The sequence below is a fragment of the Rhopalosiphum maidis genome, chromosome 2 (assembly GCF_003676215.2).
Source record: "Rhopalosiphum maidis isolate BTI-1 chromosome 2, ASM367621v3, whole genome shotgun sequence".
Classification (NCBI taxonomy): domain Eukaryota; kingdom Metazoa; phylum Arthropoda; class Insecta; order Hemiptera; family Aphididae; genus Rhopalosiphum; species Rhopalosiphum maidis.
This window is the reverse complement of record NC_040878.1, coordinates 83427748-83442063: the sequence shown is the minus strand read 5'-3', so window position 1 is coordinate 83442063 and position 14316 is coordinate 83427748. Positions and strand designations below refer to the sequence as shown.

General features: G+C 30.0%; 1 protein-coding gene across 1 annotated transcript; it reads right to left on the bottom strand.

Moving 5' to 3' along the window:
• Positions 1-674: 674 nt before the first annotated feature.
• On the bottom strand, positions 675-14304 carry LOC113554378. Its single transcript, XM_026958194.1, has 4 exons — positions 13943-14304; positions 11740-12155; positions 5011-5180; positions 675-931 (listed from the first exon to the last, which is right to left on the bottom strand). Exons 1-4 carry the CDS (start codon positions 14178-14180, stop codon positions 784-786), a joined length of 972 nt encoding a protein of 323 aa, XP_026813995.1. The 5' UTR covers positions 14181-14304; the 3' UTR covers positions 675-783.
• Between the last annotated feature and the right edge of the window lie 12 nt (positions 14305-14316).

Sequence of the window (14316 nt, the reverse complement as noted above, 5' to 3'; positions counted from 1 at the left end):
TTCACTGTTATGTTGATTTCTTACACACACACACACGTCCATACACAAACAAAACATAGATTTTACTTACCGAATAACGTTTAATAAGAATATATCAAAGCTTTTTATAATACCTTATATAACATAAATAAACATTTTATCTTTATTTGTCAATAAAAAAAAAATTCCGAACAGTTATTATATCATATTTGGGGTATTTATATTATACACAATAGAAATAATTACAATCATCATTTTTATGTGAATCATCTGTAACATGTACCTTTTTTTTTAAAAAACATTGTTTTTTCTTCAACAAATATTAATCCATCTACCTCAATAGCAATTGATTCTGCAATAATTAACGGTTTCGTTAAGTTACAAATTATTTATTAAAAATGATTAATAATAATAATTTAAAAATTATAATATTGTGTTATTATTATACATAAACATTGTAGCTATTACGTATATAATATAATGTATATTATATATATATATATATGACAAAATTGTAAAATTAATTAAGACAAAATATAATAATATTTAATTGCTATTATTTAAATATTTTAGGCATATATATTATTATATATTATAAAAAAAATAATAAGAAAACCAAAACCAACAAAAATAATATATATTTTTAAATAATTATAACTATGTTTTTATTAGTCAAAATGATTGGATGTGTTGACGAATTTTTCAATGTGCAATGTGTATTTCGTAAAAATTATGTACAATTCGAAAATGAATATACTGTGTTAATAATATGTAAGCATATATGTATACAATGTTGTTTTTGATTTATTTGCGCGCCGTTTCCGGTGCACCGTTCCCGCACTGATACAACTGCCCGCAGTTCGATCCGCTCCGACCGATCCTCTCAGCCGTCTCCAAACGTTTTTTGAATTCCTCGGGAATTTGATCGTTTTCGACGACTTGTGCGATGGTTCTGTTGAAAAAAAAACGACGATGACAAAAAAATTGGTCAGATAATATAATATACGTCGAGTCGTTGACGGTCGTCGTAGTATATGGAAAACGCATAGTGTTCACCTAATTATATAATATAGGTGTGATTTTAAATATTGTGTAGATGGTAACCAGTCACAAAGAGCCCAAACCGATTTTCTTACAGCAGACACATTTTTTTGTTAAAATCGTATATTATAGTTTTTCATGTAATTATAAATATGTGCGAGTAGGACGAGTAGGTGCAAAAACGTGCGCAAACACTATATCGGCGGCAAGGTGATAATAAATTAAGCATTGAAATAAATTAATGCCTTTGAGTTCTGTTCCAACATCTGGTCGGGAGTGTGGAACATTTTTCCGACTATTTAAACCAATATTTATTAAACCTCCAGACGCACGTATTATAACCACGTAAAATATTCACTGAAATATCACATAAAATAAGATTATGTTCAATATGTTGAGTAGAAACATTATAGTCCTACTAGCTGTCTAAAAGTAAACAGTAGTTACTAGCCACTAGTTTAATTACATTCCTATTCCCGTGGTCCATGCACCACGCCAAGGATATACTAAGTTAAGTGTAGTGTATTATTATAGTTTATAACAGGTATATTTTCGTCCAAACCGAATTACGTAACTATTATTTTCGTATTTTAACAGTTATTACGCCTAATTTCTATCGTGCGTATAATCGTGTACGCCTTAAAATTACTAAAAATTACTTTCTTAAAAAAAATTGCACACAGTATAGTCAACTAATGACTACACCAACTATGAGTAGGTACGAGACTATGATCCCGTTTGTTTGGTAAAACTACAGGTACCTACTGCAGAGGTAAGTTTAATACATTTGTAGTAATGGTATTGTTTTCTCGGAAGATGCTGGAAAATTCGGAAATTAAGTTATTGTCTGTACATAGATTGCGAGAAGTGCGACATCTTGTTATTTTTAAAAAGTTAAAAAGTTAAAACACTATACAGCGTAAAACATCGCTCCGCTTAATATTTAACATAATATTATAATATGGTACTTTGAAATATAAAAATGTATTTATTTTTCTAATAACACAAACCAACAAGGACCACTAAAACGAGTAAAAAGATAAATATATTTTTTTTTAGACAAGATCGGGCTAAAACATAAGCTCTCTGGGTTGAATACTTGACTGCTAGCAGTATAGAAAAAATAATGAGACAAGTAAATCAATTACATCAACGCGCTCTGGTTGTACACTCAAATCGTGCGGAACAATATGTTTTGTCGGATTACACCAATGTATGTCGAAAATTCATTTTAAGAAAGAAAAACTGTTTTTTGAAAAACGACGACAGTCGCTACCCGTGAGCCGTGACCGTGCTCAAACACTATATCGACAGGGTAGTCATTAATATATAAATGAGCTTTCAAATCTTTACTCAAGTTTCGTTCAAACAAATATTCGAGAGTGTTACACAATATTTTTTCAACCACTTGTCAGTCATCACTATTAATTATACCACCAAACGCACTTAATTAACCGACCACACAAGATATTTATAGTTATACAACAAAAAATAAAAAAAAAAAAAATAATGTTATATAATATTTTAGAAGTGTCTAGAATGTCTAGACACACAGTGCCCTACGCGTAAAAATAGTAGTCACTAATTTAATCAAACTACATGGTCGATGCCAAGGATATAATAAGATAGTAAGTTTATTATGATAACTTATAACTGGTTTTTTTTTCTCCAAATTAAATATTAATTTAGTATACCACATTACATTATTACGTAACTTGTTTTACATTTTAACACCTAATATCCAACACGCGTACCTTAATAGTTAATATATATTATACGAAATAAAAAAAAATGTTCACAGAGTAGCCAACTTACTACCCTTAATCCCAACTACCCCAAGCCTCGGGTTACCTTATAGCTTATTACACCATGGGCTATTATAGTTATTACTTATTAGTAGGGCGCAGATTTTTATGTTCCAAATAAAAAAGTCAAAATATGCGTAAATATTTATGCTCTTATTTTTACCAAAATATGTATTAATAAACGTAACATTTTAATTATTGCCATCATATAAAAAAGTATCTATTGTACATATAGCCATGAATAAGTTAATTGCATACATTTTTTTAAATTGTATTCATTCGTCTTCACTGTTGTATAGTGTTGTCCTCTCGGAAACAATTGGATACGACGTACATTTGAAGATTTTCAAATTTAAATGTACGGCAGTTGAGTATCAACATTTATTTATAGCTTCTAAAGAAGCATTCAACGTCTAATAGGGCATACTTCATGCTCGACATATTAGTTATGATGTTAATTAAATATCCATTAATGTCATTGATGTGTTATAAATTTAAATTCAGAACCAGAAGAATATCTCTAATATATATATATACATATAACTATAGTTTCAATGTTTTGTAAACTAACATTGTTACCGAATACGTCATTTGATTAATTTTTTATTATTATACCAAAGTCTCTTTGAACTTCATTTAATTTTATTGCTGCATTTTCCAGTATCGCAGACTTTCTATTACTGTTCAATTTAATGTTTCTAATTTTTTCTATCAAATTATTAGATTCTATGTGGAGCGACGCTGAATTTATTGGTTATATAATAGACAGAGATAGACAATCATCATGTTAGATATATTGTAGTATCGAACAAAATAATTATAATATTAATGATGTGGGCCTGTGTGTCTGTGTCCTTGTTTTTATGTTTTATGTCTGACACGCTTTTTTTAGGAGCAGTAAAAATACTTCAATTTTCTAAAAGTAATCATATAATAAACTATTGGTGTTTATCCAGATTATTCCGGTTAGGTTACAAAATCAATTGAGTATCTATAAATTATAATGAAACATCAAATGAATCTGATGAGTACAAAAGATGTGGACAATTTTAAGTTCTTCTAAAAATAGTCGAGAAAAATAAAAAATTAAAAAAATTACAACAAAATGAGATTATCCAACGCATTACTATTATAGTACTATAACAAGTTTTCGATAAAATCCGTTTTGTTGTTTGATATATGTTGTATAATTCAAAAATAAATAACTGTAGATACTTGACATTTTCAATAAATATTTATATCAAACTGAGTCTTGACAAATTGACATGATAAAATTTTAAAAATATTTTCACTGCCTTAGAGCTATTTATATACATTTGAAATGTACGACTTTTCGATTAATTTTAATGACATTTTTTTATGTTATTAAAAAACCTTGAAATTATTACTATATTAGTTTCTTATAGAGTAGTTCAGTGTTGTTGTTGGCGTTTTAAAATATTTACAGTTTTGTTTTTAATTGTTTTAAATTTTAATTTTGACAACATTTCAATAGTACTCACATTCAAAATTTCAAAAGTAAAATAACGATTTATTCTTATTTTGTCGTAATTCAAAAACAATAATCGTTAATACTTTAAGTACTAACCTTCTATTTTAATTATTATTCTTTATATACATAAGCTGAAATTTTCTGAAAATGTAAACTAATTTTAAGCTATTTATACCATGTATACTAATTCACACCATTTTAAGGTACGTAAGTATTGGCTTATATAAGTTAATAATAATAAAAAATAATATATTATATAATATTAAAATAATTATTATATAATATACAAATTATCATGATGCGATATTTATGGAATAATTAGGTCAAAATAGTGTAGGAAACGTATTCTTTACAAAAAAAAGTTACTAATTAAGTATAATAATGTAAATAAATTATAAAATTTCCACTTCACTCGTCATTGCTCATAATCGTTTTTCGTATGCAATTATTTACCATTGAATTTAAATTTAAGACACCCATTACAGCAGTTGTCTGTGTCCAGTGACCTACTAAATTATGAGGTATACATTCTCACAACCCCACTTTAGGTATAGCAGAGCTATTTACCCGATTTAAATAAAAAAAAAAAAAAATCATTTTCACGTAATCCAAAGACGTATAAAATATAAATATTGTAATGATAGGAATAAACCGCCGGAATCCGCGGTATAAAATAAACATGAGGAAACTTACGCGGTTAACAATCGTTTGTCCATTTTTGACTCGTCTGATCCATTCCGTGACATTACTTCGCAGATAGACCTCTCGACGCAAGTGGACTTTTGATGATAAATGTTCGCCACCATATTGCACACCAGACACGCTTCTTGCTGATCCTCTCTCCATCGTTCCTTGTCGCTGAACTACGTTGAAAAACATATAAATATAATGCCGCGACTGATTATAGATAACGTGTATGGTATAATGTAGGTATCCCGCGAAAAGTTCAATGGAATTCTAATTCAGGAGTCAGGACCCCCCCCCCCCCCGAAATTTTTAAAAGTAGAAATATTTTAATGGTGAATATAGTTTATTGGCTATAAATTTTCAGCATTTATATTTAAAAAAAATGTTGGACCCCGAAATTGTTTTTCATTCAGTTGCGGCCTTGATACTGACCACTATACAGATGTGTTAAATTTGAACAATTAAATTATGACATTTTGGAACGAGAGAGTGGAAAATTTTCTTTTGACCTTAAAACGTTTAAGATTTCAAGAAATAAACCTCCCCGAACAGAAATACCGATTTTATCAATTTATTTGTATACATAAGTTTATATTTATATTTTATAATTTTCCGGTGTAAAGTAAAAACCATTGGATTTGGGTGGTTACTTTTCTGGCATGTTTCATATATATAAAAAAAAAACATATTATATCCGCGTACATGCTTATTGTAATAATAAAATTACTGATAACTGATTGTTTGTTTTAAAATAAATTCAAATAATAATAATAATATTTTATAAACATTGAATGTTGGTTCAGGGATAACGTGTGTAATTTATGTACACATACCATATGATTACATAAAATGTATTTATAACTGAAAAAATTTCAAGCACAATGTCTTCTAGAAGAGATTGCCCACTCGGAATATTATACTTCCGTTGTCCAACGTTATAAAATGTATTTGCAGAGATGTATATAGCAGTCCCCGCACTTCCGAATATATATGATTATCCGATTATGTTTATTGATCGTTGGGATTATCTAATCCATTAAATCGTAAGTCGGTAAAGTGTAAGTCTACAGCTCTAGGCGCTTGAGTACACAATGGTGTCATGGACATCGGTCGACCCTGCACCTACACGCAATTTTTTCTCGGAACAGTGCATACATGCGGACTTCATGAAGTCACAACTTACTATAGTATTATAGTTTTAAAGTACTACACGGAGAATATCATTTGGAGAAGTAAAAAATAAATATCGACAAGTTAGAAAAATCCCCTTCATTGCAGACATCTTATAAGGGATCAGTAAAAAATATATAACATATTATACATTAAAAAATAGATAAACGCGAGTTCAATCAAAAAGAATTCCTATTACTTTTTAGTAATATCATAATATATTATTCACTTGTGCATATGAAATTATAATTTTTAAATAGAAGTGTGTACATATAATACATTGGTACTATCACCTCATTTATGGTAAAAAAAAACAACTTTTCACTTTGAATCACTGGCCAGTGGTCAGTGATCTTCTCCCACATCGGCACTAACCTGCTTATATCAACGTGGGTGATGACAAAAATAAAAAATTCTATGATACAACGGAGTCCTTTACTGAACCAACGCGAAACAATTGATAGAATAATGATAAAACATAATAATAATTATATTGAAGACGTCAAAAGTATTTATGAATACGCGATTCCTCAAAGAAGTCACGCCTGCATTCTACAACTTTCTTAATGTATATTTAATACGTTATAATATTATGTCCATGTTAAACGACTGAATGCGAATGTGTGGTTCTGTTTTCTTAAAACGCGTATAGATATAAGTATAAGTTATTATTATTTTTTTTTTTTGATCGACACTACAATAAATAATATTTATGCGGACTTTTATTCATATTATTTACATATTATTAATATTCGTGGCTCTACTCTAAACACTCGGGTCCAAGAGAAAACGGACGATGACGAACGTCGAAGGTGAAACGTATTGGTCTGATGGAATATGTAAGTACAGCTGAGGTGTATCAGACTGACAGCTATAAGTCGTCGCAAAACCACACGAATTGACTTTGAAAAAGGTTTTGTACCCACTCAATTAAATGTCTTGTAATTTAATTTTAGCCGGCAAGTGCAAATTCGTATTAATATTATTATCAAGCCGTTATAGTTGTTTTTATGTATGGAAATTATTTCAGCGTATTACTTCGGCTAATAGAATTCACTGATGGTTTCTATATCGGACTGCAATGTTGTTTTAATATATTATAGTAATTATTATGCACATGTAACTGTATACAGTTGACCACTGCGGATGAGGAAAAAATTATTCGAAAACCTCTCGGAATGTAGGTTTTGCACAATAGATACCAGTGGTTTTAGATCCTGCAATTTATCATGTACGAAACTTATTACCTGTATTCATAGATAGATATATATATGGTTAATTAAATCGTAAATACGGCGCACCGATCGGCCGGGTAGATAAAATCCAAAGGCACTCCTCCGGGCTCCGACAACACCATCGGATCGTGTGCTGATCTTTCGAGATTTACCGGATAGGAGCGCCATAAATCGTTTTTCTTCTTCTTTTTTTTTTTTTTGTTTTTTTTTTTTAGAAACTACAAATAGAAAAAAATAGGTCGTCTACGCGCCGGTCTAATAGGTGTTGTAGTTGTTCATATACGATGTGCCCCGCGAGGCGGAATAGTAATAATTTTTTTGTAACGGAATCGTTTTAACACATGAATTCCCATTGTCGTATCTCGCGTGTTGTCCATTCGTGTATACAGAGTGATCATATTGTTTTACGCGCGATGCTATTTTTTCAGTTTATTTATTGGTATAATTTTATGGGTTATGAAGTTGACATGTTTTATACAATTATTTTTTTTTTTTTTAATCTTGTTTCAAAAAAAAATTATCGAACAGTAGGTATTTTGTTTTGAATGTTAAAATAACGTAAAAAACCAGTTGTACTTATGTATATAAAAGACAATTTTCGTGAAGACCTACAAGTTATTTTTAATTAAATGTTGAATACAAATGTTATTATTTTTTTTTTTAACCTTTGAATATTTCGACTTGGCAAAACAATAATAAATTTATTGATTTACATAAGTTATTTTTAGACTGATTATACAATAATTATTATAATTTCCATTTGTTTTATCGACTTTTCTTCTACTAATCTAAAACTTAGCATGAACACAATAGAATAAATATTGTACATTGTAAATTTTAAGATCATTAAGAGTTATAATTAACTATATGTTTTACATTTAATTTAAAATAAATACAAATTATAAATATTAAATAAGCCTAATACTAATAATGGTAACAGAAGCTTTAACAACACTAACTCATGTAAAAATTAAGATTTTCTAACCGAGAATATTATTGTTAAGTAACAATTGATACAATGAAATAATAATTTCTGGAATTTGAATCAGTTAAAACCTATCAAGCGAAAAAAAATTGTACATTATACGTTAAAAACTGATAATTTGTTGTATTTTTTTTAAATTTTGAATTTTTCGAACTCAAGTACTTCATAAACTGTGTATGTATAATCAATTTTTTTTCTATTTGTAGTTTGTCCTAATTATATAAACTATATAAATGTTTATTTTTAATTTAAAATTTTTATTATAAAATAATAAATTCATTATAGAGGATAAATATTTATATTTATATTTATGGTATTTTTATTAAAAAATAACGAATATTAAGTTAATAAAATAGCTATAAATAATATTATATAATATAATATTTAAAAACTTAACATCTCGATAAGAACAAAATAAATATATGTATTATGTATACATAAGAATTATTCATTCAATATTCTTATGCTATTCTAAAAAGTATAATTTTTTAATTTTTTTAAATTATTTTTTTATAAACTTATAAGATTCATAAATAAAAAACTATGGGTTTGATAATTATATTTGATATATGAAAAATATCGTTAAAGTATTGTATCGTATAAATGACATATTAAAAATATGGGGGTTGCCACGAGAAACAATGTTATCAAAGATTCAAAAATAAAATATTTTTTTGAAAAAAAAATAGTTTTTTTAAATACTTAAAATCAAGTATACAAAAAAAAGGGGGAGTAACCTGTATGTAACCACTTATTTGTACAATAAATTTCGAGTGTACATCGTCGCGAGTTTATAACTGTAATATATGTGTTAAATGTAAATTCAATGATAAATCATTTGATACGAAAACGATTCGGAATGAAGACTATATATATATATATTTTTTATTATTTTACTGATAATATTATGATCATTTATTTTGCCATTAGTAATAATATGGTAGTTCGAATTTATTTTTATTGAAAACATTGAATTTATTTTATTAATGTAAACATTTGTTGAAAATTTCAAGTATTTGCGCGTATTCATTTTTAAATTTTTGATTTTTTTGTTTTTCCTGGTAACTAAGAAAAGTACTAGAAATTGTTAATGTTTACTTCCCAAAAAATACCTAACAACTAGTTCAACTTTCTTACCAGATAGGATGTCGGAGTTGAAAATCGAAATATTTTTTCTATCATAAATCTTATTTATAAACACAAAAAACTACTCACATTATAAAATCAATACGTTAATCGTTCCATTTTTGGAATCAAAGAAAAAAAAAACAGAAACTGACCGTTAAAATAATAATGATTTTCTCATAATAATCACGCTGTATATTACAGGTCACGCGTGTACAAATACCTATTAATACGACGCATAAAAAATACATGACTCATTATAATATATACTATTAAATGCAATAGGCGATGGACGCGGTTCATAGATATTCCAATATTTATAGGATATTTTGTATTATACACAATATAATAATTATAATGTGCTCAGAACGTTTGGAAACCCTAAAAATACTTAAAAAATCTCAAGATAATCGAACATTACCTACTATTATACTACTTGGTCATATGCGATGATTTAATAATATTAGGTATCCTTAATCTTATATTACAGTGTTGCATATGATTATAACAATATATATTGTACTCATTGTACATTATACTGACATACAGTCAAGTGTTGCCATATATTGTATACATTCCTTGTTATTATACCATTGTAATATTATGATTAGGTTTTAAAAAAATTAAGGCACACTGTGTTGATATTTTCATACACGCATTCGCACGCGCGCACACGCACAAGCATGATGTTATACAACCATCAAGAAGCTAAATTTTCGGGACTTCAATAACGGCTAGATAGTAATATTATATATTTGACCGGTAAATGGAATTTGTTCGTATAAAGGTCAGCAATTATACTATTTTATGTGTCTGGCTATATGGTATTCATGACGTTGCTGTTTAGACGACCGTGCGTATGTATAATAATAATATGGTAATATTTAAAATGGCGTTTAATAGAAAAATCATTTTTGATGATTTTTTTTATGTACACGCCGTAATCCGACGAATACATTAAAAATTATAAATATAGACGCCACTGAAATTAGTTGTCGTCTAGCGCGTGAGTGCGTGACCGGTGACGATAAAACAAACTTATATGTATTTATATATATATATTATATTATATGTAAAACATAATTCGTTCGGTGGCCGGTTGAATTTTTGCGTACCGACGAATTCACGATAGTAGTACTACATAGATAACCTGCTCAGTAAAGTATGAAATTATTTAAAAATCGTCGTCGACCGTTTTCATTTCTATCTTGTAGTTAATAGTTCTTGAATTTATAGCGATTTATCATTTATTTATTTATTTATATAAGTAAAAGCATTAAACAAGTTTCACGTACTTGCTAAGTACATTTTAATATTATTGTCCGTCTCACCGAACGAGATCAAATCAGTTTTTACTTATCAAATTTAAGAACCTTTATTTACGAATAACTATAAACAATTTATTCATAGTAAAATAATTGTTTGGACGTATACGCGATAATATGAAAAGGTCACGTATAATCGCGTTTTATACACATCAATAACAAATGTCCCATTATAGTTATAAATAATAAATCGATCATATTATTTAGAATAATTTGCAGTTTTACTTGGTTGGGTTATGATTTATTAATTTATATAGAAGATTATTGTGAAACCGCTGTTTTATAGCCTTTTAGGCTCTTATAAATTAGTGCCCGTGATTGTATTGTTGTTATTCGAAAAACGTAATCATAAGGGAGTCTCTTTGTAGTAAATAGGAACTACGCGTACATATACATACTGCTCGGTGGTCATCTTCGAATTTAAAATGGTCGTTTTCTCCACCATACACGACAAGAATTTCAGGATTCCGTAATAGTGTGTATGTTTACAGACGATTCGACTGACACGATATGGCTCTGGTAAGCCTAATTCAGATGACGCGGCCGCTACAGCTGTATACATTATATTGTGCAGGAAGCTGCGAGTTATTTCAAGAATTCCGATTGACGTAAAATAAGCCTATAGCTTAGTCTATGAGCCACTATGATCGATAACAATATTGTTATACATGTATTATCTGCAGACGTAATCATGATTTATTTCGATAATATTCACACGTCGTTGCGGACACAATTCGTATGCCTTTGCGTTCCTCAAATGACGCTACCTATGTTGTGTACGCGTCTGCATAATAGTGAATCGGTACACGCGAGTAAATAATATGTAAGTACAACCCTGGCGTTTGGAGACTTGGAGTGCATCCCTATGGTATGTAATATTATGTTATATGTATACCTTTTCCAAAAGCGATTTGATCGTTTCTGCGACAATTTCCTCGTCTCCGCCATTCGCGTCTCTCCTGCGACGGCGGTGGTGACCTATGTGGCCCAAGTTCAACAGCAAAGGAGCTTTGACGAGGGCTGACAGCACTCCGAGTAGTGCGATCCCGGCCAAAGGCCATAGCACCGGCTGTATGTTCAACTCTCCGGGGCTATGGGCCTCTCCGCCGCCGTGCTGATGATGCTGTAGATGTGAGTTGGGATGCTGATGATAAATCATCTCTGGTGGCGGTCCAATGTTCTGCAGGTGGTGACCGGCCTGATCGTAAGGACTGTAGTACTCGGGTCGTTCTTCGTAGTAGTAATCCCTGGGTAGGCCATAAGAATTTTCGACCGGGTAACCGTAACCGCCCGCCGAACCACCGCCGTAGTCTGTATAAACACAGCACCTCACGTCAGTACAAGGCGTATTAGTATTATGCATTAATTTTGAGCACGACTGTTAAAAAATGACTTTACACCACGAAGTACGATCACGCTTAAACTTTTCGAAAGTTCATATAGAACCCTTTCTTTCTCGTATTTCTAACGAAGTAAATTAATGAATTATAACATACGGAGTGGTTACTGGTGCAAAACACGCTTATTCCTTTTATGTATGAATTTGTCCTTACCATTTAAGGGGTGTCTTGTGCAAAACTTATTTTGTTCGAAAACAATCTTTCTTTTTAATGTAAATACTAAATTATAATCCACATAATAATTTTTTTTAAATATTGTTATGCTTTTAGTTTTTACATTATAATATAAAATCTGAACTAGTATCTACTTATGTTTTAAGCATAAAGCATAATTATCTTTAATAATGGTTTCACGTAAAATATAGTATAGATGTAAAATTAAATTTAGCACATATACTATGTATTCTGAGATAATTTTTTCAAACAAAATATTTTAATATATAAATACCTACTAATTACTATAATTTTAAAATCATCATATTATATAGCCTTCAAATCGTCAAACCTATTATCAAGAACTACTTTCATTAGGTACTAAGGAAAATAAATATAAAATTGAATAATTTAAAAATTATTCTTTTGAATTTTGATTTACATTTTACAAAAGATAATCGGCTCGCCGTTAGAAGAATTTTGTATCGACACAGCAGAACAATCCTTGAATGGCATAAAACAGTCTAAGTATTTAAAAAAAATGATATTCTAAAAATAAGAATTTAAATAAATGCATTATTAAAGGAAAATATGGGGATGAGCATAGTTGATGAATCACCCTTAATGTATTATATATGTCATATTATATCGTACTCAGGTAAAACGAGATTACCAGACTCGGCAGACGTTAAGATTTTGAATTCGCGATGATTAAAAAGAAATAGTTTTTTTTTTTTTTTTAGGAAATTTCGTCGCTTGTAAATAATATATGACCGCACCTCCACAACAAGCACACTCGCCCCGAGGGAGTGTCTGCTAGTTTTTATTATTATTATTATTATTATTATTATTATTATGGTATAATCGAGTCCATAGGTTAGATTATTTATACCGATGTTATTAATTATACATATACCCGTCGTCGTTTACTATTTTATGTATATTATTATACATAGGTATGTATAAATACGAGTATAGGCAGCGGTTTAACATGTTCGGTACACACACGCACACACAAGGGGTATTTTAATCGAGTAGTTGCTAAATTTATGGTGATTAAACCGGTTAAACGTGCTTTGCGGTTTTCTAATATTTTACTCGCACACACGTGTACCATCATACTACACTTATTGTCACAGTTCATAGCGAAATTACAGTAATTAGGAGGTACCTACACTAGATTAAAATTAATAAACTCATATGAAAATACAATTTTTTCAAAAACCTCTACTATTGCACAGCAATATTTCTAAGTATATTATAAAAACATTTATCATTGTTCGATAATAGTATAATATATTGGTATTAAAATAATTAACGTTATCGGTGGCACTTTCTATCAACCGATCGAAGAACGTAAAACTGGTTTTAAGACGTGGTTTTTTTTTTTCGCTAGAATCGTGCGCTACATCGGGTGCACGCATAATATTATGTAATAATTAATACAAATATTATAATAAACAGTTGTAGCAGTGGTAATTATACAATCAATAATCATAAATCTATTAATACGATCGACGATTAATACTACGCCCGACCACTCACCTTTGCCTGATACGCGGTTGTCTGAAGCCGAAGCCGAAGCCGTAACCCGGTAACCTTCCGACCGCGGAGGTCCGTCCACTTGGTTGACTCGGGTCTGGCTGGTTTCCAGGCTATCGATGCCGTTCTGGGAATTTGCTGAACCGTTTGTGGATTTGGCGACGACGGCGCCTGCGAACGTGCCGTAAAGTCCACAAAGTCCAAATGCCCAGAGACACGGCAACGTGGTACGTCGAACCATTTTGCGCAGGTATAGACCAAAGGTGGCAAAGGACTCCGAGTGACGACGAGAGAATGCTGCGGCGAAGACTACAGTAGACGCGAGAGTGTGGCAGACGACAACAGAGGATACATCGCGTCTTCACGATGCTTCCTTC

What these genes read in the sequence shown, in the direction of transcription:
- LOC113554378 (XM_026958194.1), bottom strand. Translation starts at nt 14,180, where the DNA reads ATGGTTCGACGTACCACGTTGCCGTGTCTCTGGGCATTTGGACTTTGT. An exon ending in CAACCGCGTATCAGGCAAAG is followed by an intron (nt 12,156 to 13,942) that starts GTGAGTGGTCGG and finishes GTGTTTATACAG; the next exon opens with ACTACGGCGGTGGTTCGGCG. An exon ending in TCAAATCGCTTTTGGAAAAG is followed by an intron (nt 5,181 to 11,739) that starts GTATACATATAA and finishes TTTTCAACGTAG; the next exon opens with TTCAGCGACAAGGAACGATG.